This window comes from Dufourea novaeangliae, unplaced genomic scaffold (assembly GCF_001272555.1).
Source record: "Dufourea novaeangliae isolate 0120121106 unplaced genomic scaffold, ASM127255v1 scaffold235, whole genome shotgun sequence".
NCBI classification, from domain to species: Eukaryota; Metazoa; Arthropoda; class Insecta; order Hymenoptera; family Halictidae; genus Dufourea; species Dufourea novaeangliae.
In genome coordinates this window covers 477,963-504,077 of record NW_015374123.1, presented here as the reverse complement: position 1 = coordinate 504,077, position 26,115 = coordinate 477,963, and the positions used below count along the sequence as shown (strand labels likewise).

General features: G+C 33.1%; 1 protein-coding gene across 2 annotated transcripts in view; it reads left to right on the top strand.

Annotated features, from left to right (window-relative positions):
• Nucleotides 1–18,302, top strand: part of LOC107191204 (V-type proton ATPase 116 kDa subunit a) — a 57,140-nt gene extending 38,838 nt beyond the window's left edge. For both annotated transcript variants that reach the window (XM_015580181.1, XM_015580182.1), the window contains exons 2-14: nt 5,422–5,575; nt 6,645–6,824; nt 7,426–7,554; nt 7,668–7,750; nt 9,551–9,677; nt 10,498–10,674; nt 10,934–11,146; nt 11,275–11,488; nt 14,700–15,120; nt 15,818–15,945; nt 16,156–16,385; nt 16,903–17,297; nt 18,155–18,302. In XM_015580181.1, coding sequence (XP_015435667.1) covers nt 5,459–5,575; nt 6,645–6,824; nt 7,426–7,554; nt 7,668–7,750; nt 9,551–9,677; nt 10,498–10,674; nt 10,934–11,146; nt 11,275–11,488; nt 14,700–15,120; nt 15,818–15,945; nt 16,156–16,385; nt 16,903–17,297; nt 18,155–18,251 — 2,511 coding nt within the window. In that variant the 5' untranslated portion in view covers nt 5,422–5,458 and the 3' untranslated portion in view covers nt 18,252–18,302. The remainder of the gene's footprint in view (nt 1–5,421; nt 5,576–6,644; nt 6,825–7,425; nt 7,555–7,667; nt 7,751–9,550; nt 9,678–10,497; nt 10,675–10,933; nt 11,147–11,274; nt 11,489–14,699; nt 15,121–15,817; nt 15,946–16,155; nt 16,386–16,902; nt 17,298–18,154) is intronic.
• The last annotated feature ends 7,813 nt before the right edge of the window (nt 18,303–26,115 follow it).

The following is a 26,115-nucleotide window of genomic DNA, read 5'->3' as shown; positions in this document are numbered from 1 at the left end:
TTAGATCACATCACGTGAAATCGCATGCTGTTACGTGACTTCAAGTGACATTCGTGGAATGTGAGTCGTAAATGAACATATTTCCATTGTTCTAAGTTTGTTAGAACCAAATTACAATCAGGTCACGTTATTCACAAGTATACAGGGTGTCTCAGTTAACTTGATCACCTCGAATAATGACTGAACGGTACACTTTATGATAATTTTGAGTCGTGGAACTTAAATGGCATAAGGGAACATCTTATAAAGTACGTGCTTTATCTGTGGGTGAAGGCATCACAGAGATTTCAAGGTCACTTTGATTTTTTTTTAACGGAACGACCTATTTCTTGTACCATAGATAGAGAGAGTATCAAATTCTGAATAAAAATGTGTTGACCTTGATATGCCCCTTGATGCCATTTAAGTTCCACGTCTCAAAATTTTCATAAAGTGTACCGTTAAATTATTATTCGAGGTGATCGAGTCAACTGAGACAGCCTGTATATGCATGTAAATATGTATATGTGCAACGTGATAGAATACAATTTCACGTGATGTGATATTAATGTGTTTCTACCTTAACCTACTACATACTAACTACTACCCTGAAACGTGTAAAAATAGTTACAGTTTGGGAATATTTTTCATAAGTAACCACTAAATGAAAGCTTTCAAGTTCTGAGATTTTATTAAATGTAGCTTTCAGCAGTATTTTCCAATTTTTTAAAAGTAGGAATATTCCCAAAAGATGGAATTATTCAGTAATTCCGAAGTCTCTTCTGTTATAAAACGATTAGTGGTTGCCATCGTCCGAACCAGTCTGTGAGGACTGGAACGACCGAAATAAGAAATGCTTTTTCAGTTATAAATAAGAACGTATTACCTACGATGTACCGACGACCCATGTTAGCTTTATTAGAGGGCTCATAAAGGGAATTATGCTATCAGAGTCTAGATTCGTTTTGTTTGTAATTTAAGTCTGGTATTTACGTCGGTGCGACGTTTGCGTGTACCCACGAAACGCTTTTGCTTATCTTCACATTAGCCTTTATCTCGGTTCTTCTACGCAGGACGGAACAGCGAAGAATTCCGTTTGGTCCTCGATAAGATTGCACTAGAAACCTATACAGGGTGTCGTCTTAAGACTGCCATAGACGATACGATTTGTCGTACGATAAGCTATGAGCTACTTTACAGTTAACCCACTCAACTTATCTATGTACAGGGGCGTAGCCAGATTATCAGTCAGAGGGGGGCAATATAATTTATTTCCACTCGGAAGGGGGAGGGGGCAAAATTTAATTTTTTTCTCCTAAGGGGCTGGAGGGGCAACAAAATCTAATTTTTTTCCTCTAGAGTAGTGCGAAAGTCACTTTTCTTCGGCTCAGGGGGGGGGGGAAGCTCCCCACCCTGCCCCCTGGCTACGCCTATGCCTATGTAGTATATTCTATGAGTGAAGGCAAACAGAAAATTTTGTATAAGCATAGAACTGGAAATACCTTATCCAAAAGTAATGATAAATACATTGTATTTTGTCTAAAAGTAGAACAGCAATTAGTGTATTAAATACTTTACCATGCCATTTTAATAGGATACCGTTGACCTTAAATTTTTTGAAGGAATTTAATGTCCAAAGAAGACTCAGGACTTGCAAGCACTTGAGTTTGCCTTACAAAGCTTGTTACCTTCAACTGTTTTAAAACATTAGCCCAGTTCAACTGTACGAGATACCCTGTATACGTGCTGGCCTGAGTGTGCGAATCGAAACCTGTTGTATGAATGTATACATAGAACGATATAGTACGGTTTAATAATCTGAACGTATCAGTTTGTCAAGCAACTTTTATCAGAGAACGAAAAAGGGAGCAGACAATGTAACTGGATTTTCATTGTACTGAATACTTCGTTGTTTTGTGATGGATATTAAATGAAACTAGTTTACAGACAATCTCAATAATCGTCCAGAGTTGTTACGAGTATTATTTGTTTCCTAGATATCAATAGTTTACAGTAATTTTAAAATTGCAGACTATGTTTGTTATAACCAAACTGCAGATTTTATACAGTTATAAGGTGGACGCAAAATTTTAGGTCATCGTAAAAATTCCTATATTCATCACATGATTTTATAAACACTCTAGTAATAAATGTATTTCCTTTAACATTCAGTTGAATAAATTACTGAAATGAACAAACGCGATAGAATAAGTTGATTTCTGATAATGACAGTGGTATACACTGTTTGATACAAAATACTCCAATAAAAGATATAAATTTAATTATCACGATGTACTCCAAGTTAGCAGATCATTCAGATGTTATCCACTCTGATTATTACTTACGTCGGAATATTTCTTAACGTATGAACAATTTGAGAATGGACATCGTGCGGATGAGCTCAATAAAATGAAACGAGTGATTGTTGTTACATTAAATAACGAGTGAAAATAGATTAAAGCAACAATTTCAATGAAGTTTAGTAACGTTGTAATTCGATTCGAATTTCCATTTTTGTGAATTTATTTACATGATTATATATTTGTATAAATATTTGTCCACTATTCATGAGCTATTTGCGCTAGTAACCGCTTATTTGTCTATTCAAAGGTATGGGATCATTTCTTTTACGGGTAAAGGAAATATAAAGATTAAGCTTTTTATTCACTCAAACTAGAGTATAATTTTGATACAATATTTGTGATAACAAATGTTCTAGACTAGCCGTTTCTCGTGGTTACGTTCGCGTTAGCTTCTAAAGTTACTTTTATATCTTTTGGAGTTGAATTTTAAAAAATCACCACATACAGGTTTGTTTTTTTTTTGTAGAACCTATTCACTAAATTTCACATCTCCAGTTTTGGTGGATGTAGAGATATGGTTATCCTACGAGGTAACAACTTACACCTTCTTCACCCCTATATGGGTTGAATTAAAAAAGACGCTCAAACACGTGTTTATTTTTAATGAAAAATTAACATGTCGAACTTTACGTATGCAACTTTATCGACTCGTGGGTTGTGGGATATTGATATTCCTCTAAAGAAAAATTTGACTTTAGGGTTTGTATTTTCAAAAATCTTTTCTTATCCCTTGCCTACCACCTAAGCCTTTGTATACAGAGTGAGTCAATAAGAATTACTACCTAAAATAACTCGTTACCTATTGATTGTATCAAAAAACGTTTTAATGAATTATATATAGCATTTTAAAGGATGCATCGGATGGATACAATTTTATTTTTTTGTATCTTACTTTTTTTGAGATCTCAAGGTGATCTTGAGTTTTTTCAAGGTCAATTTATCTTCTTTTTAATAACATATTATTGCCAATATATGGACACATTCAACGATTTATAGCATTATGGTACTAAAAAAAGATGCATTGACCTTGAAAAAAGTCAAGGTTACCTTGACATTTAAAAAAAAGATATAATGCAATTAAATTGTATCCATTAGACGCATCTCTTAAAATGTTATATAATTCATTAAAACTTAATTAACAATGACTTCATTCTTCGAGTAGTATATTTACATCTATATTCATCAGTAGCATACATTTTACGTAGTTTATACAATATGTATACTTTTCTACTATATTTACGTACTTTATACTATATTTATGTTATTATTATATTTACGTATTTATCTATTGTACGACTCTATATTGCAGAGTCGTGTGAATACCATATCCTCAGCGTTGGTTTTGCGTGTGAAGCTTTAGGTGAAATCGATACACAATAAATATACGTTTTTATCAATGGTTTTAGGACCACGTGCGCGTAGAATACAATGTATCTGACTAACCCATAAGCGATACGTGATACAGTTATTATCGGCATGCGATATGATCAGGTTTCGTTGCAGAGCTGCGTGAAATAATTTCATATCTTTTATCTACATATTTGATAATAAACTGATTATCGTCACTATTGTGTAAACTGCGACGGCGAGTTTTGTATTAAGTTCTGATTCCTTTGTTTCGAGAACCTAATCGGAATGTTTCGGTATTAAATGTTTCTAAGACATGGAAATCTGGATCATTATTTTGGATCGATGCTTGTTGAATGACTGCTAATTGCTGATCGTAAACTAAAGATTTAGCTGTAGATAAAGGTTATAAAAGGGATTATAAATAGGTTTATAAATTTCTTATTTTCAGAGATATTGTGTATTACACTAAATTCAATAATATTTATTTTTCTTCTTCAAATGATATCCTTGCTCTTTCTTCTTTATTAGCCTTGTAAACTTGCTGCCTTACTCTGCGTCGTTCCATCTGCCACGGTACCCTTCCATTTTGTCGTGATTCCTCCAGCTTTGAACGTATGCAGTACATTTGCTTCATACGGTCTTATTGGCATTTATATACAAATTGTGCGCCAAACTGTGTTTATGGTTGACTTACTATTTGTTAATGCAAGCAGCAAATGGGCATACACAGGCTGTCTCCGAACAGGTGGTAACACCCGAAGGGAGATGATTCTTCATGCAAAAATAAGTTGAACATATAGAATAACATTTTTTCGTACGATGCTTCGTTTACGAGAAAATCGAATTTGAAAATCTGTTGGATACGCGTGCATTAGAATAGGACTTGGCTAATGCGTCTGTTCGTTACATCCTCTTTCTACTGATCGCCAGTACGAATACATACATACAGTAGCGAACAAAACAATTACCCCTCTTCTGATTTTTTTTAATTTTCATTATTTCTTGAGAACAACTTAAAACCTTAATATACTGAGTTTTATACAGCGTTTAATTCACTATCGGAATATATGTATACATATATACAATATATCTACTAAAGTTTTAAGTTGACGTTACGACAAAATAATAATAAAATAAATCGCACAAGTGGCAACTTCTTGGTCTGCTACTGTGCGTGTTAGATAAATGTTAGTATGTAATTATTTTTGTATTATGTTTCAATTCCAAGAAATCAATTTTGAAAATTTATTTTAATATGTAGATTTTAATGGTTTTGACATACACTGGTTAGAATTATTAATCAGAGGCCTTGATTTTTACTGAGGACCACACTTCTCCGAGATTTTGGGGTTAGCGTCGTGCAGTTTCACCATAGTCCTCTTACCAGAAGACGCTCTTACCTTCACTACTCCGTGGTCAGAACCTCCAGGAATTATGTCCTTATTCTTAAGGCAGTTTCCTTGCTATTTTTAAGGTTCTCCCTCCTGTATCATATAAACAAGTCAGCGTCACCGGTAACTGAATGACCCAAAGTAGATCTTCCGCTGCCATGCGACGTCTGTTTAGTCTCATGCACCCTGTTTTAAGGTCACACGCATTCCAAACACCTGTCATAAGTCCTCTATCCATCATCGACCCCACTTAAAAAACGTTGACGCTAACACACTATAAATATATGAAAATGGTGGTCCACTAATAATTAATAACTAATAATTTCTTTCTGTTACAGGATAAAACATAAATCGCCAGGATAAACATAATTCAGAATGGGGGCTATGTTCAGGAGCGAGCAGATGGCACTCTGCCAGCTGTTCATTCAGCCAGAGGCTGCCTACCTTTCTATCTCCGAACTTGGAGAAACCGGTACGGTGCAATTTCGTGATGTAAGTTCATTTAAACGTAATCTTTGGTTATTATCTTCTATCAGTGACATTAACCTACTGTCAGTCCAGAAGCATCATTCCACCATTACAAATTACAGACTCCTGAAATAATTCAACAGAGGGGAATAAGTACGCGCGCGATACATTTGTAATGACAGAACGGTATTTACTAATATGCACAATATGCACTATATGCACAATTTGATCAGTTTGTTCGAATCTTTCTTGTGCACTCAGATTTACATCAGATGAGGCTTTAGCTTATTTATGACCTGTGGTTGGTAGAATAGGATATTTGCGCAAATTCGCACATGTATTAATTAATTTACGAATTATTAATTTTAGATTAATTATTCGTAATTACAGTACAATTTTATTTACAGTACAAGATGTTTATTAGGTCTAAAATAAACTAATAATTCGTATTCAACTTCTTACGAAGTTTCTATTACAAATAAAAAATTGTAGCTGGCCTAGGTTTCCGTTTGTGCATTCGTCTTACAAAAAGGTTGACTAAATGAGTTGTGTACATGTCTTTAGCAGATCTGGATATAAATCTGTTGAAACTCAAAATGAAAAGTGATGTTTCAAACTCTTAATGATATTTCAGAAATAACATAAGTAACGTAAACACTTTCTTTATAGTCAACAATCTACAATCTGTAAAATAATATATTATGAATTATGTATGAATATGTATTATATGAAGTTTATAATTTCGATATAAAAATAATATATACTATATATTTCGAATAAAATAATAAATAATCTAGAATTTTAGACGTAAAATCTAATTCGTATTCCGAAATTGTAAAATTTATTCATTAATCTACATATATTTTTTAATTAATATTTAAAATTTTAGTAATTGGTTAACATTGTCGTGTAATTCAATTTTTAAAGTAATTTTTTTTAATAACAGTTTTGTAAGTGACTGGCTGTATGATCCAGGTTATTTGCAGATTTAGTTACAAGATTAAGGTGGCTGATATTTTGAGAACAATGGTTTAAATGCATGTTCTGATGAGATCGTAATTATAATCTTTATCTATCATTGATGTTTTCATAGCTCAATAGCGATGTCAATTACTTTCAACGAAAGTTCGTTAACGAAGTTCGTCGATGCGACGAAATGGAACGAAAACTTCGATACATCGAAGCGGAAGTAAGGAAAGACGGAGTGCCTATTGAAGAGAATCTGACTGAATTACCACGAGCACCGAACCCACGCGCCATTATAGACCTCGAGGTAAAATATTTTGTAGATCATCCTATCGAGAACAGTTCAAAATAAGTAGTCTTCAATATTTAATCAGAAATCTATTATATTTTATAAAATGACGACATTAGACTCTTGAAATTGTCTTCTCCTGTTTCATAAAAATATGATAAAACGTTTGAAGAGTGACATAAACCTAAAACCTCCGGAAGTGAGTGAACTATATAAAATTAACTAATACTGGCAGTAATTAATAGCTTTATGCTATAAAGTTTCATCTCACTTTCTAATGACAAATACTAGTTAACAAAGCAATTATTCAGTACAAAGAAAGCAGGGGAAAATCTTTTCCAAGAAGTCGATTTAAATTTATAACATTATTTTCCAAATTTGCATGTAACATTATTTTGTTCATTCATGTAACATTGATTATTTTGTAGAACAGTTCTGTAAAATTCCTTGGCCGAAGAATCACAAACTTCCTCGGTTGGAACTTATTTCGTCTAATGAAATTCGTTTGAAAGTTAATATAATCTCCGATGTATGGCAGAATAAATCGGCAATTTCGCGTCTAATAACATGATAAAAATATAAGTGGAAAGAAGTACGCCTTTATTGGCTGTTATTGCAGGCGAATCTCGAAAAGACGGGGAACGACATGTTAGAGCTGAGCCAAAACGCGGTGAACCTGAAGAGTAACTATCTCGAGTTGACGGAATTACGGCACGTGCTCGAGAAGACCCAAGTATTTTTCACGGAGGTAGCTAAAGTAGTTCAGCAGCTTTTGCTCATAACATCGTCCTCCTTCGTGTAATCGATGTTACCGTTCTGACGGAGAATCAAGATTCGTCTCATCTTCTTCTATATCAACAGGAAGAGGCCAATGACTCGATCACCAGGACGTTAATTAACGAAGAAGCACAGATTCCGAGCAGTACCGGTCGGGGACGTCTTGAGTACGTTTTCTTTCAGTAATTATAAAGGTCAATGTTTTGATTAATTTCATATTGTATACATACAACCACCACACAGCTTTCGTTTCAAAGATATAGGGGAAGGTTGCCGAATTTGGATCATCGCCTAGGTTGGACCATTACTGTAACTTGTCATGTGTAAGCTATGTCTGCTGTATGATAGACAATATGTGTATGATAGTAGTGATTGCATTAACTAACTTACATTAGTGTTGGTTTGTAGGTTTTCCTCAGTAGATAGATGTGATGTTATCATTAATGATTTACATAAACTAACATAAATATTAAGTTTCTTACACTTAAGAAATGAAGAAATTGAGAACCATTCCGTCATTATATAAAAAAATGCAATTCTTTTACTATCAAAATTGTTTTGCCGCCGAGACAAAAGTTCAGCCATAGTCATATCATTACTGAAACGGTTCTAGGATTCCCAACAGTCGGAGATTATGATGTGAAAGGACTTGATCAGATTGCGAATGACAGCAAGCACAGTCTCAGAAGATCTATTAAAAACCGGTTGAATAAATATATGTTTTCTTGAACGCTTAATGCCAACAAAAATTCATTGTCCCATAACACATATGATTCTTGACAAAAACTAGCCCAATCAACGGTTGTATTTGGCGAAATTCCCAATTAATTTTCTAGAACCTCTTGTCTTGGATTATCAAATAGTGTACGACACTTTATAGTACTTTATAACATGAAATGTTTCCGTGAAGTGAACAGACAGATTACACTTACTACAATAGAAATATAAAGTAAATATTAACAATATTTGAAACTTATATAGGTAAAAATAAAAAATAATTGTCACGAAATACGGACAGTAGACAAACATCGAGCAATCCCGGGAGACTACAACCTTACGGGGTATGACACACATTAAAATATGTTTGCGTATATTTTTAAAACTGTAAAGTTGCGTGATGGTTATATCTATACAGGGTGTTAATAAAAAATGTGGGACCTTCACAGAGAATGAGTTCGACATGCTAAACTCAGGACAAAAATAAAAAAATGTACATAATTGTTATTAAGTCAACGTTTTCATTATAATTTATGAGGGGTGGTTTTTGTATGAACGTCTCATTTGCTTTTGTTTATGGCTATATGTGAATTATACAATTAGCATTTCTTTCATATATCTTAAAGCTTTCAAGAATTTAACGCAGTTATTACAATTACCATGTTCGTGAGAATTAATTTGGCCAACTGATATTTCCTACTCAAAGTTGCTAAACACTCTTGAATATAATTAGGGCGTTGCATAAGCGAGGGACCCATAATCAGTGTAAATAAAGTCATATTCGCGAAACTAAAATTATCATGTCTGCAAAAATTTACATGATTTGTTACTTGTGATGGTCCAATAGAGATTAAATGTAGAAGCTATTTTATACACTTTATACCTCAATTCTATATACATGTCTTAAACTAATAAGTATTTTATTCACACATCTAAACAAAGATATGTAAATAAAATACTTCATAAATGCTTATGTAGACAATATACAATAATTAAGTAATTTAGAATTATGCTACTACGAAATGATAATAATATTAACTAAAAGTTATATGAAAAGATTTGCACATTAATTTATTAAAAAGTTTCGCAATATTTTAAATAACTAAAAATTATAGAGTCAGATGGTTATTCAAAAAATTGTAGATTACTAAAATTTTGTTAACAAATTTTTTAAAAGTAAACGTTAAGAAGTTTGTTAATTATTAAGTAATAAAAGTTTTTTTCTTATTTCAATGGAATTTGTCTTTCAGATTCGTCGCAGGGGTAATAAATCGAGAACGGGTACCAGCTTTCGAGCGAATGTTGTGGCGGATATCACGAGGAAACGTATTTTTACGTCAGGCTGAACTGGAAAAGCCATTAGAAGATCCAGCTACCGTTAGTCCATACCTTCCACTTTCTTTTTACTCGAAACGTCGCCTTATCACAAGGACGCTTCTGCTATACCGTTAAGATGGTCTTGCGCCCCTTAAAAAATAAACCAAATATTCTTTTAAATATGACACAACAAATCATTTACAATCATAAAAAAATTAAAGTGATATCAAAATTTCCTGTCTATAAGAATCATAATTATTTCCTAAATCATTATTTAGTATTCATAAAAAAATATTAATCTGTTTATTTAATATTTAATAATTAAATGATATTAAAAAGTCAAAAAGTACCTATATGAAGTAACTGAATGAATTTGTTTTTCAAATCATCATTAGGGGGTCTTCTTAAGGAAGGAAATCAGTGTGACAGCTACGAAAAGAGGCTATTTTTTTATTCAGAGCTGCCATTGGAATGCTAGGCTGACGCCCATTTTTCTTCTACTCTTTCTGGGCCGTTCACGTCATTAGTTACTCTGAATTTTATATAAAATTTGGGGAAAAACTAGTTTAAAATACATACATTCTTTTGCCAATGACGAAGTTCTAAAAAACTTTTACTTTGTCAAAAGAAAAGCTCCCGAAAGTAGTCTTCTTTCTTAGTCGTCACACTGGTTTCCCTCTTACAGTAAATTAATTCAGTTGGCATGAATAGATAATGGACTGAAATTCGTCTGACAGTGTTTGTGTAAAAACTGCAATATTTCAAAACCAAATTTTAAGTTCGTTCGGTGAACCGTTATTTGATCAAATAACCGATCGCACGATTATTCGATCATGGAAAGCATTCAGTTCAACTGCTTGCAATTATCGAATTGTTTTAGGGGAATCAAATGTACAAAACGGCCTTTGTTGCCTTTTTCCAAGGAGAACAATTGAAGAGCCGTATCAGGAAGGTCTGCAGTGGTTTCCACGCTTCTTTGTATCCCTGTCCGCATAGTCACGCGGAACGCGAAGACATGGTCAAAGGCGTCCGCACTAGACTCGAGGATCTAAACTTGGTGAGACTGTTAAACGTGTTTAATTTTTATTGTGACAGAATTACGATTTACAGTAGTCTCCGCTTAACAGACGCATTTTTTCCCGCTTAATTTACGCGACTTGTGCTTAGTTATGTTAAGCGTAGTTTGGATTAGGTTTGGGTTAGGTGTTGTTAGATATGTGCAAGATCAAGGTTCCATTATATAGCAGATCTGTATTATATATTTATATTGCACGCTACAGGTGTGAAACAATTTTTTGTATTATCTTTTCCCGTAGGTTCTAAATCAAACACAAGATCATCGCCAACGTGTGTTGCATACTGTCGCCAAAGAATTGCCCAACTGGACCATCATGGTTAAAAAGATGAAGGCCATTTATCACATAATGAATCTATTCAACATGGACGTTTCGAAAAAGTGCCTTATTGGAGAATGCTGGGTTCCAATGGATGATTTTAATATCGTCAGGAACTGCTTGACCGAAGGATCGGTTAGTTTTCGCATGAAGTTATTAATAGTATTTTTTATTTTCTAAGGAGAAATTCCAATACATTTCAATGATTAATTTACTGCATAATTTCTGTAAATTTTATGTTCTTAACATTCTACTGTATTTAGCGTCTCTGTGGTAGTTCGATACCATCTTTTCTGAATGTAATCTACACAGACGAGAGCCCACCGACATTTATCAGGACAAACAAGTTTACCAGAGGTTTTCAAAACTTGATCGACGCATATGCCGTGGCGTCGTATCGTGAAGCTAACCCAGCGCTATACACGATTATCACTTTTCCTTTCTTATTTAGTGTCATGTTCGGTGATGCTGGCCATGGTAAGTAAATAGAAATATTAAGGTCTCTGATAGAAACTAATAAGACTGTGAAATAAAGTGTAGAAATTGTAGAATAGTGTTTCGAGAAATGCTCATTGCTAGGTCCTTTAACCACTTGAGTGCTGTAGTTCATGGCAGAAATCAGTTCGACATGTGCCAAGCGATAGGATCGTGTATCTTGTATCGAAGTGTAAGGTTTCTAATAACCTTTGGTAGTTGATGTGACATAAAGGAATGGGTGAAAAAGAAAACAATTTCTTACGTTTATAGTCGTAGTTACACTTCCCTAACTGATTAGGTAACATTCCTACACTTAGCGTTTAATAATTTCAAACTACCATTTAAGTGTTTATGTTCTGATAGCACTTTCTGTGGCACAAAGTCCTAATCTAGATTTAATCAGGACCAAAATAAGGAAGTGGGCTTAGAACAAATAAGGATCAAAAGCATGCTTCAGAAGATGTCCCTACCCAGTTCTACGTTTTGAGCATCTATTGAGGCTGTCATATATTTTTAACAGTGCACTAAAAATATTATAAACTTCTCGATTGCAAACAAGTGTAGAACATCGTGTAGACGGATATTATATAAAAATACTTATTCTTTAATATATGGTCGGTTAGAAAAGAATTAATACATATACAATGAGTAATAAAACGGTATTACTTCATATTACAGTAAAATATATGTATAAATGTCAAAAATAAAATAAACTGTTGATTTAGTACATACAGTTTCTTATACAATAGAAGAGTGAATTGTGATGCCGTGAAAATATTCGGGCATTTGTTATGGTTAAAAACGTTTTAATGCTATTTCTAATTCTTAAAAACTTGGGGAACAGTGTTTGCGAAGACAGTGCTGAATTGTCGTCTAAAGATGTTAGGAGCTGAATATTCCTTGGTATCATTTCGACTCTGTGTAGAATGAGTCCTAAAAGTAAGAACACACATGTCGAAATACCGCAATTAATAATATTTCATTATGAAAAAGAGTGAGTACGGGAAATAGCAAGTCTCTTGAAGCTATCCAAGAGTACAGTATGTTACATCGTTAAACGATATCCAGATGAAAATAGAATTGACTTTCTAATGGCTGCCTGAAAATGCTTAACGTTCGTGATGGATGTTCAACTATTGAAGAAATTAAGAAGGATCCTCAATTATGTCGTCCGAAGAGTATTCAACGTCAGAGGACTACCATGGACAAATAGTTTGGAAAAATCCATCTATTAATACGGTGAACAGGATAAGGAGACTTTAGTTTCTAAAAGACTAGCTATCGAATGGAAGTGAATGGTGGGGCAATGTTATATTTGCAGATAAATGTAACTTTAATGTCTATGACGCTGATGCGAGAGTGGGGCAAAAACGAAAAGAAGAACTTAATCCGAAGGACTTACAAACATAAGTGAAATACATATACCTGCGGATCAGTCACAGGGCTACGTATCAGTCATGGTGTCGGAATGTATATCTAGTTTTGGTGTACTTATGGACAAGTGAACCTGTAGGTGACTCATATATTAAGGATATTGTTGACAAAATTAAATATTTAAACATTTAAAAAAAAATTTAACATAAAGTGCCACCAATGTGGGGATAAGGGAGATTAAAATTTTATGAAGATAACGATCCCAAACCCTAGGAGCCGATAGTGCAAGAAGTTTTGCTTTATCATTGTGCAAAAGTCCTACATCCATCTCCACAATTACCTGACTTTAACTCCATTGCGAATCTATAGGATGAACTAAATCGTAGATTTCGCAAAACAACGATGAACACAAAAGAATAATTGAGAAAATGTCTAGCAAAAGAATAGCAATAAATTTGCATTGTAACAGTCGCGTTGTCGGTAAAAAGGTGACGACGCGACGCAGCGGAGACAGACGGAAAGAACGGTGACGGAAAAACTTATGAAGACACTCAGTATTTCTTGTTTCTGGATCGGAGTAGCAAGGACCCTTTTCCTAAGAAAGTGTAAATATTTTACTCTTGGAGTTTAGAAAGAAAGACTTGGAGTTAGAAGGTTCGACGAGTTCGGGGACGAAGTTTTGGTTGTTAGTCTCTGCCCACAGGATAAGGCATTTGGGGGTAAAACTGGGGTGTGCTCCTCTCGTTATAGTCAGTGGCACCTATAGCGTGGTCGTAAATTAAAGCATTAAGCGGCGGCACCCATTGATGTAGCCGCACCCAGGGCCGTGCGTGTCTTCCAGAAGTTCGCTCCTGCTCATAAGTATTAGGACACTTATCGAATATGCAATAAAACCATTTATTTGTTTGTAACAACAAAGCATTACGAATTTGTTGAAAGCGTGACATAAATATTGTTTAGGGGATATTAAATTTCGATGAACAACGGTTATGCTACGATGCAGTAATAAACGTGACTTGAAATATAGAATTTTCACAAATCTCATTCCTTTCATTTCATTTTCTTCATACAAACTAGGTGTCCTAATACTGATGAGCAGTAGTGTATGTATTTACCTTGACTCGTAGGCCTCAAAAGTCATTTAAATTTTCCGCTTACATTCCTTGCTGAATAACAATTGCTCTATTAGTAACAACAAAGCTATAGTTGTTAAGGATTAGGACGCATACGGTTTGCTGAGTTGACATCGTACGGCCCTAAACGTGGTTTCAACTTCTTATGTCCCCCTAACTGTTGTTTCATACATTCGAAACATGTAAAGTTTCATGCCTGACAGATTTTACGACCAGGCTGTATGAGTTCCGTCTACTACTATATCTGCACCGTCGAGTGTACTAAACTGTTAATATTATGTATACGTAGACTTGTTTTAGAATATTTAAAAACTCAAGCTACAGCGTCGACTGATTAAACAAAAAAAAAGTCTAACATGCCAAACCGTTTGAAACATGTTATTGATTATAGTATGATGTATTCAACCAAGGATTAATCTTTGTAAATAAATTAACAGTATTTTTATTTTTGACATCTATAGAATATACTGTACCGTATGGCGTATTACCACTTTTATTATTCGTTGCCTATTTATATACATATTTATTTAAGATATATTATTTAAAATGTAGAGCGTAGAAGTCAAAATTATATCAATGACTGAATATTTTTCTGACCAACTGTATGTACGTTTATAGTAAACGTGAATTGTACTGGAATATTTAAGAAATTATTGAACAGTGAGATAATGTAATTTTATTCTAAACATAAATTTTTAATTCAGGTTTGATTATGACCTTGTTTGGTCTATTTATGATTCTGATGGAGAAGAAGTTTTTGGCGCAGAAGTCGACGTCTGAAATTTGGAATATATTTTTTGCCGGTCGTTATATTATACTTCTGATGGGTATATTTTCTATTTATACCGGCTTTATCTACAACGACGTGTTCTCAAAATCACTTAACATATTCGGATCTAGCTGGAACATAGTGTATAATAAGAGCACCATACTGGACAATGATTTCCTTCAGTTGGACCCTAAAGTTGATTATAAACAAGTTCCATATCTATTCGGTATGGATCCACTTTGGGCACAAGCCGAGAACAAGATTATATTCTTGAATTCGTACAAAATGAAATTGTCGATCATTTTTGGTGTCGTGCACATGATCTTTGGCGTCTGCATGAGTGTTGTCAATATTATGTAAGTTTGGCTACTAGAATTACAATGTGTACAGTTGTAATTCATATTGTTACCAGGTTAATGTTTCTAGCATCTTCTGAGCTATAGGAATATTATTATTCTAAAATTTAGATATCCTCAACATTCTGTACATACATGTATATGTATAGTATTAGGTCTACCGGAAAGTTCTGTCCGTTTTTGAATTAAAAGAAAATAATACATTTTCAACACATTTATTAATATTTATTGAACAATATAATTTCCATCGTTTAATCATTCTGTACAATGGTAGAAGGGGGCAGCCATATTTGTTTCAAACGAACACATTATCGGACAGAACTTTCCGTTAGACCTAATATATACCCACTTGTGAACATTACTGATCTAGATATAACTTCAACCTAATTTACCCATAATCAGATTCAATTTTTGCTAAGCTTGAATCTAACTCAGATCTAGTCCATATGAATTTTTATTCAAAAAAATTCTAGAACCTATCTTTTCTCCTTTTCTTACATATGTTTGATTTAGTATTCTAATGGGATGAAAACATTGTATTTTCATTCTATTCTTTCTGGGCAGTATTAATTCGTAACTTTGATTTTAGTCTCTTATATGAAATTAGAATTGATATTTGCATCAATTTTAAAGATTATTTAACTTTGTAACAAATAAAGACTTGCAGAATGTATTAACACTCTTCATTTCTCTTCAGGAATTTCAAGAAGTATTCAAAATTCTTCCTCGAATTTTTGCCACAGCTGCTCTTTCTCATTCTATTGTTTTTCTATCTGGTAGTTCTGATGTTTGTCAAATGGGTCTTATATGATGCTGCTTCTCCAGGTATATACTTTAAACTTACGTGCTTAATTAACTTTTCAATTTAGGTAATATGACAACTAATTACAATATAATTCTAATCATACTTCAATAAGTATAATAAATTGAATTGTAATGTTTATATTTTAAATGTATGTTGAAATAACACTGCCTTATTTTTCCTTAAAAATTCACGGAAAGGACAACTTATTATCTCGATTTCACAATTTGCAGACAAAGCGTATTCTCCAACATGCGCTCCTTCAGTTTTGATTACATTCATTAACATGATACTGCAAGGTCACGCCACTATGCCAAAGGGGTGTTCAGAGTACATGTTCCCAGGTCAGGCCATACTTCAAAATGTCTGTGTTGTACTCGCGGTATTGTGTATACCCGTGATGCTCCTCGGAAGACCTATTCTCTTTTTAATAACGAAGAGGAACAAATCACCAGTAATTCATGTAAGCACATACATATAATACAAAGTATTATACATTGTAATAAATACATAGTGTGTCATAAAATTTGTAATCACTTTATACATAATAAAGACAGCAAAACTTTATGTCGGGTAAGCATTGATATAGTAAGGACAGATGCAACTATAATACATACTCTGTGGCAGAGTTGGGCAGAATTTTATTCGAATAATACACAGTGAAAAGCAGCAGTATCTAAGGGTGTCATCTTGAGCTTTAAACAGTTAATGAGATTAAATAATTGTTCGACAAATGTCGATTCATTCATAAAGAAGTATTATTTTATTATAAAAATTGAAATTTTCACATTTAAACAATTACAAATGACGAAATACTTTTTTTTATCTTTTATTCGTTATTCGAAACTTTTTATCTAGATAATGAGTTTGCCCATCTTTGATCTGTGGTTGCTGTAGGGAGAGCAACATGGGAATAAGCAGTGTATTAATCTGTAGAGTTATATCTTTGTCAGTATAATTTCTTCATTCTTTCCTTATAGAGCAATGGAACAACCCAAGAGACCGATTTGCAGTCACCTATTCCACAAGCGATACCTACGACCAGTGAATCAGCCACAGGTGGTCATGATCATGAAAACGAATCTTTCGGTGAAGTTATGATTCTCCAAGCCATCCACACCATAGAATATGTTCTTTCAACGATATCGCACACGGCTTCTTATTTACGTTTATGGGCTCTGTCACTGGCCCACGGACAGTTGTCAGATGTACTATGGACAATGGTGTTAAGGAGGGGTCTAATGGCCAGTGAGAATAACTACGTAATGAGTGTAGTTTTATTCGTTATATTCGCCGTTTGGGCATTCTTCACCCTTGCCGTCCTGGTTATGATGGAAGGCTTGTCCGCTTTTCTCCACACTCTTCGACTTCATTGGTAAGTGCAAATCAAATTTGGCGTCTTATTTTGTGCGTGCGGATGTTGGAACGAATTTTCTTGAACATCAATTGAAATTTAAATTTCGGCGACAAAATTCAAAATTTATACAGATCTAACTTGAAAAAATTATATTAGGAAATATCGTTTGAAACAATATTTTCTAACAGTGGGAACTCACTTCAGGAGACACAGAAACAATTAAAAATGTTTATATACATGTACCCCATTTGATTTTGTAACCGATGTATAACCATTATTGTGCATCAATGACTATTAATGCCAAATTGAGCTATGCAGTATACATGTAAGATTATTATTTGCGAGGGAGTAGTTTAGGTAATTTCGCTGAAGCAAAATTCTCTCTTCCGTTAAGCAGTTGCACGTTAATTGAAGTATAAAAATGGAGTACAAAAATGGGTATAACTCAGGAAGAAAGTCAAGTAGGACACCTGAGTCTCTGAACTTTTTTCATTGTTCTCGTGTTCTCCGTCCACCACTGAAGTAGGTTTCACTTTTATAGAGGGAGTTAATAAAAATGTGGGACACTTTCACAAGATGGATTCTATATGCAAAACTAAAATGAAAATCAAGAATGACAACGTTGCGTTCGATGCTTCATTTCTGAGTTACGAATTGTTGAAAATACGGGCGAAATACGCGTAAAATATCTCTGAAGAGTATCAATATCATTTTCGTTCATCAAAGTTTATTTTACATGAAAACATGAAATGACATTGTCGTTCGTTATGTTTAGTAATATTAGTTGAATAAAGAACAGTAGGACAATCGTTTATAATAATTTATTCCATAAGAAGTTCAAGAGCTTTTGAACGTTACCCACGTATTTTCTATAGGGTGGAATTTATGAGCAAGTTCTACGATGGACAGGGCCACCCTTTTCAGCCATTTTGTTTCAAGACTATTTTAGACGGCGAGGACATCGAAGAGTAGGCCATCTCTGGTCAACAACAAATCTACTTAGACACGTCTGTTATATTACGCGGAAACACTCATTTCTGTTTTGTAATTAATTCATCAGTATAGAAAACAACATATTGAAAAAAGAATTAAAAATCATTTCAGCGCGGTATTTTTCGCGGAATTCAATTGTTAAGTGAATACTTTTTGTATAAAATATTGTTCCTTGTAAAATTGTAAGGCAGCAGTATATCTTATACTGTCAAAACTCATATTTAAGCAATGCTTCTGACATCCTTTTCGGATATTTTCAGTCATCGTCTTCAATGGTCTGTCAATCATTGTTGTGTTTAAAAACGATACTGTGTTCGAAAATATATTTGGTGCACATGAATCTTACATCCAAATTTTAAAATCATATTTTGAGTCAATTATTAGTAGGTTAACTACTTAAAGGAAAAATTATTTCATCCGCTAATATGTGATTTTTGTATGGTTGTATTATAGTTCATTTGATAAGGCAAATGAATATTTATACCGTGTATCGTATAAAATTCTTGTTAAATTATTAAATATTGTTAAATATTAAATTTTATACCGTTCGTATTAAACATTTTAAAACCATGCACGGATAAAAATTTTTCAATTTTACAGAAACTAGATTATATTAATCAACCAGACATATAAGCAATCTTTTTCATGTAAATGTGTACCATGTTTCTGTTATTAAATAAACTTATATAGATGGAAAATAAACACTGAATACGTGCACAGCGTAACAGAACAGAAACTGACTGTGTTATACATATACCAGTTCTTTTAAGAAATTGGATATACAAATCTGAAAAGTATAGAATGTACATACAACATTGTTAGAGTACAAATTATTCATAGTGATTGGTAGAAAGTATTTCATTCCTTTACAAATAAACAAATGACATCCTTAGAAATGTATCCAATACAGGTCAATTATATTACTATAATGTCAAGGAAGAGTGATACAAATATATATAATTATATTTTAACAATACTGTTGCATTGAATTGATTGAATTCCCGTCACCATTTTATATTTTTTACTGTTACTAATGAATATCGTTTATCTCCAGGTACAATATGAATCGTTAAATTGCGAATATTTATCGAAAACACACATTGTTATAAATGTTTCTTCGAAAATCAGAATCAAAGGAAATAATAATTTATTTTATAGGGGGGTTTTCAATGTGAAATTAAAAGTTCGAGGCAACATCTTTTGTACTGATCACAGCTAAGCTGATTTCATACTCAGAACAATTGGATTTTCCACAGATTTATATGAATACATTCTTGAATCAAGCATCCAAAATGACACGAGGCACAGTCTTCGTTCGACCTCCAAAGGTTTCCCATCAGACTAATTGTAAGACACAGACTAAGTTGACGCGTGTACGGACTATCACTGCTTCAATTTAAAGACGAACATTTACCTGAAAATCGACTGACACTTATCTATTAGATAAAATTTTATGAAGGTTAATTTTAAGTGATTGTTCATGGTGAACTAAGTTATGTAAAAATTACTTTTATAACAAATACTTTACACAATTCAAATAACAATACTTCGTTTTTAAAAGAAAAATTCACTATTGTCATAGTTATTTTCGAATTTCATCACGAAATATACAGATTATATTATACTGCTTATTCAACGAATTTCTGTATAGTCAATTCTCTTTTATTACTCTTCGTCGGCTTCTTCATTTCAAAATTTCGTAAACCTTTTCTTTCTTCTTTCCTTTCATTCAAAAATTCCAAAATCAGTAATCTGATTGTAAAATAAACGGTCTGATCTTAACTAACTGTAATTTCGCAGAAATAAAATATTTATGCTTACGATAGACGTGTTCGAATTTTTCTGGTGTTCAACGTGGTCACCTGGCGATGTATGTGAAAGTAAGATAAGTATCCAGGATGACCCATTTAAAAAAGTAAGGACCTGTTTTCGGGAAAATCATCTTTGAAAATTTATCCGATACGGATGCGTTCACATTTGCACTGCCACGTCATCCAAATTTGGATAGCACGTACATTTCAAAGAAGCTGGATGGTTTAAATACAGTTACAAAAATTTGCGTAAAATTGATACCGTAATATAATTTAAAATAAGACCAACAGCGTCTATCAACTAAACACGCATTTATTTTAGACGATTTATGACTTAAAAATGAAACAACGTGTGTCTGGTTACGTACGACCTTTTTCACTGTGGCAGTCAACGTGTCAATGCTTATAATAAGTAGAACCACCAAGCAATGAATAGACACGCAAACTAAGAAGGGAACATATCGAACATACAAGCTGATTTTGATGCCATTTATATAAAATATAGTTTATGGAAAAATATTTGACATGTATTTTTTTATATGGGCAATTGTCCATATTGCAGGGGTGAAAATCAAAACCAGTAATTATGAATAAAAAAAGTCAGTTATACAGAAGAAATAATAGATATATGAACAGCAAATACACAGGTACAATATGTTTGTACCTAACTACAGAATGTCCGCTGAGAGGTATAAGGAAATTTAAGGGATGATTCTACACAATGAAATCAGACAAGAATCAAAAATAATAAAATTGTCATTAAGAATTCCTTTCCTTAGTTACAAGTATCTAAAAATTAGGATCAAAACTGCCTGAAACTAGGCAACACAGATAACAGGCAAGCACATGGCTACTAAAGAAAGGAGCATACAGTCATCATAAGAATGTCAGCAGGCACCAGAAACATACCTCGTATAAAATGTGGGAAATTCGACTATATGTGTCGGTGCTACACGAATTTGGGTCACTTTGAAAATTTGTACGTAACATTACACCTACAGTGGGTAAAAAAAGTATACGCACACCCTTTAAATCAGAACAGCTTTTTCAAAATTGCACCAAGTGACTTGAGTTTTTTGTCTGAAGTTAGAAGAATTCGTGTATTAAATAATGTGTAAACAAAATTTTGAAAATATTGCAATTGGTCGGAATCGTGAAGAAAATTGTGAAGGTCACTTTTTTCAATTTTTTTCAAAATTTAAAACATACATTTCTTAGATTTATGTTAGTTATATGCATGCTGTTATGAGATACAAACGGTTAAAAATGTTGAAAATCGCAGTTTTTCGCGAATTTGATCTACAATTAAAGTAAATCTAAGGATTCTTACATCTTTCGATGCCCGTTGCTCATTTCTGTATTAACCGATTTCAATAAAAGTTCCATCACGTACATAACTAAAATAAACCTTCGAAATGTATTTATTAAATTTTCATTACAGTCTCAGACAACGAAGTTGTAAAAAATGACCTTTACTATTTTCTTCAACATTCCGACGAGTCACAAATTTTTCAAAATCTTTTTAACACATCATCTGGTAAACTAAGCTTTCTAACTTCACAAAGAAACTCAAGTTACTTGGTCCAATTTCAAAAAAGTTGTTTTGTTTTAAAGAATGTGCGAATACTTTTTTTACTCACTGTACCTACTCCATAAAATCCTCACGGGCCAGAATCCAAAAAATTCGTACTCACATAGCGTCACCAAATGATTTAAAAAATTCACAGCGAGTATGCATTAAAAAGTTTACTCATATAATGGTTTAGTAGAAAATTGATATACAGAATCAATCAATTTTTAACCAACTGTGGATTAGAAAAGTTAACACTTTCCTTTTTATTTATTCGTTTTTGAATATACAATAGTATTAATTAATGTTAATTTTATTAGTGTTTGATAATAAATCATTTCGAACTCAAATGTCCAAAAACTTCCGTTAATATTACTGCTTTAATTACTACAGAGGATTACCTTTTACTATGATATTCAACATACTTAATTCTGCTGTTTAGATTGGTTTATTGATTTTTGTCAATTATAATTCACACCTAACTGATGAACACTATTCACACTTTTAAATATAATACCATCTGAGTTTTAAATGACTTTTATTGTGCAACAGAAATACAAATAACATTACTTGGTACCGTTGTATTTTTGAAAAAGAATAAATGATATATGGTTCCATCAATGAAAAACGATTACTGTAAAACTGTCAATTACTGTGATTTATGTATGCATGTCCGACTAAGTAATGCCACTTTTAAAGTTGTTGTAAGTGATTTAACCCTTTATAAGGCAGTGGCAATCATGTTGCCATCAACGTTTTATTTTTTTTTCTGTTCACCTTATAAGTATTACATTTGCTCGAGAAACAGGTTATTTTACGAAAGTGAGACAAATCTAGCTCGGCTTTAGAAAGGGTTAAGGTTATATGGTTATCGTTACGACGAACACCCTACATGTCGATTGAATTCATAAATTCCATTTTACATGACAAATTTCTAATATGTAGCAATTAAAAATGAACTAAATAAATTTATGAAGTACAGATGACAAAAGATTTGGCCCTTTCAATTTATCTTTAAACTTCCCGCCACAGTGGTTGCTTGTATCCTTCTCCGTGTTTTCCTTTTCATTTTCTCGACGTTCCCGAATATCTTCACCGATTAGCATCCAGTTTCGTGTCGTCGTTGTTTTTCTGGCACGGGAAACCGGGGGAGAGACAGGATATACATGTATATAGTTGCGCGCGCTTGTGCAACGATTTTCTGCGCTTCGAATCGAGAGACCGTGTTCCGTTTGCTAGTCCGCGTTCGTCAATGCTACGTGGTGGTGGTCTTGTGCGCGTTTTTCCGAGCGTTCCACCGCGTGTTTCACCTCCTACAGGTGAGTACACACTATCACGCGTGTCCGTGTCGGAATTCAGGGAAGGCCAGCGCAGAATTTCACTGACTGGTTCAAGCTGGAAACTGGAAACTCAAGTCCCCGTTCGATTATATGCGTATGCTTTTTATCAACTTCGAGCGTTTCCAAGTTTTTATTGTACACAGAGTAAAGGAGGTGCGGGGCGAGGGAGGGGGAGAAAAATTACAAATATTTGTGTCAACTGTTTCTTTTTTTTTTTCATATGATAATTTATCCTATGAAGATGCAATCTTATGTTCATCGAGTATATGCGCCTCATTGCTAGATTAATGTTGGTTTTTATGAAAAATTAATCCATTAAATTATATTCCAGTTTAGTGTGTATAGTTTTTTATACATACTTCTTTTATTATCCGTGTTATTTCATATTGTGGGTATAGTTAAAAGAAAGTGTAAATTCGATTTTTTTTTTTCGTGGAAATATTTTGTGTTGTGTAGATGCGCTTTAAAGGAAACCGATATGTTCCCGATGTTCGGTATGATTGTTGAAGAGCATCGTTTATGGGGCGATAAGATAGCATTTTAAAGAGTATAACAGTTTTTCGTAGATATGGTTTGTATTACTAATGTAAAATATCGATGCATATTTAAATATTTCTTTATTGTCTCCCTTAATCTTGGTGATGTGATAGTTTAATAGTAATAGTAATATAATATTGTTATTGTGTAGGTACTGTATTAATAAAAATCTTCTTTTAAAAGCTTCTGCTGAAAATTATACGCGTTCCATAAACGTGGCCCTTTCTCGGAATCATATTAATATAATATTAATTATAATGTAAAAATGTGACGAATTTTTGTATTAAATGAAAGTTGCCTTAATCCTGTGTAACTATTGATTTAAATTTCATTGGCACATACTCAATATTTTGATTATTGTAGTAACCATTGTAATGTTACTTCTTTGTATTTCGACGATGTATTCACAAGAAGACGTAGTCTGATTAAAAATTTTTTTTTTATTATAGATACATTGCTTTGTAAGCATAGTTCTCATTACTATCGTTTAATAGTTTCATTAAAGGGTATGTATGTCATACAGCCTGTACTATAAAATTAATCTTAATTTTTAATTAATTAATAACGTTCAAATGTACACAATAATTAAAAATGATAATAATTTGTTTAATTAACGCATAACAAATTATTTACGAATAAATATTCATTACTTGAATATTACTAACCTGCGATTGTTAATACAGTCGCGTAAAATGACATGAAACAAAAACTTTAATGATAGCCAAGAGCATTGTCTCAATTATTGAAAAATACGAAGATCTCGTGGATAAAAATGTTTATGTTCTAAGTAATGTTCGTTAAGACGTAGATTGGGAATATTGTAAAATATATTTCGTTATGTTGTTGCGTTGGAGTTCATTCGCTCAGATGATGCTCTGCGGCATTCCTCATTAATTGCATCTGCCATATTTTCAGCGCGGCATCCGAGATTCAGGTATATAATACCGCGAAAGTTACTAGCCTTTAAAAACGAAAACATGAGTCGTTCATTTTTAAAGACACCTTCCAACGAAAAATTCCATTTCCTGGCACAGGCGGTGAGGACAAAAACTTCAAATGTCTACGTCAAATCATAAATTGTCACCTGAAAGCTGAGGATGGGTAAAATGAAAGGACATAGCCCCGTAAATAAATAATTCTTGTTATTAAAACGTGTTTTTCAAAACGGATAATTAATACATTGTTGATTCTAGTAGTCTTGTTTATAATTAAGTGTTAAATGTTTTCATATCGTGCATTCGTTAATTATTATGTAAAATAGATTTCCGGCTGAAACGTTTCGATCACTTAAGTATTTTTCACAGATTTGTGGTTTAATGAAAAATGAAGCGGCAAATTTGTATAATTTTTAACAGTTAAATGTACGTAAATAAAATTAAGTAAAAAAAATAAACAAATGCAATAATGCTTTAAGTAAGCAATTTAAGCTTGATGGCTAATAAGCAGTTAAAATAAAATATGAAACTAACAATAAAAAATTTAGGGGTCCAAAAAATTTTTTGTATCATATGAACGATATTACAAACTTTTGAAAATTGCGGGCATATAATGCCAGTGATACAAATTTTATTATATTACATGGAAATGTACCTGAACCCATAAATCGTATACATATAAGCGATAAATTTCTTTCATTATTTTTTACTGTTTTAATGCTTGCTTTAATTAGATGAAGGATATTTAGTCCATAAGCCGTGGGGTATAAGTTTTTTTTCTCTTTACACCTTTTTTTGGTTGGCTGCAAGTTTTGAACACGAAGATTGCGAATATCTGGCAAGCTATTCGTCAAACTTTGTGATTGGTAAAACGTTTAGGTCACCCGCAACAAGACGACCAACTTTTTCTATTATCTTTGAGGAAAGCAAAGCAATTGTTCTCAAGCTTATCCCACTGATCGCATAGAAGAGCTCCTACTGAAATTGGGTTCATGTGATTTAGGGTCCATACGTATGTGCTTCTAGAGCTTTTTTGTGTATTAACCCCAGCTACCTTTCGTTACAAACTGAATCCTACTTTTATGTTGTATATATCATTTGAAAAAACAACACTTCATAAAAATTAACTTCAACTAGGCCTAATTTAGATCTATTTTGAATAAATGCATACACACTGGGTGTCTATTTTAATTGGATACGATGACTTATTTCGTAAGAAACTGAACGAATCAAAAAAATGTTCTTGCAAAAGTTGTTTAGAGTGAAGGGGGGCATAATGTGGTATAAATACTTTCTTGTAGGTAGAGTAGTGGAGGAGATTTCAATGTCAAGTTAATTTGTTTAAATGAAATGCTATATTTCTTTATAGATAACATGATAGTGTTTGTTGAGACAAATTCAACGATGTGCTACATGAAATCATAAGTTTGTGAGATTCGAAGGAGTCAGATGAACGTGATCACAAGGGGTGATCCTTATTTTTCAACATCCGATTTCTTTTGCTCTCGCCTCCTAGTATGGTTCCATTTTTTAAAAAAATTGTTCCTGAAAAAGTTTATCATAATCGGACAGCATAAAAGGTTCTTACCTAAATATCCACCAAACCGACGGTGTAGAATCCAGCTATGGTAGCCGCGACATGTTATTTCT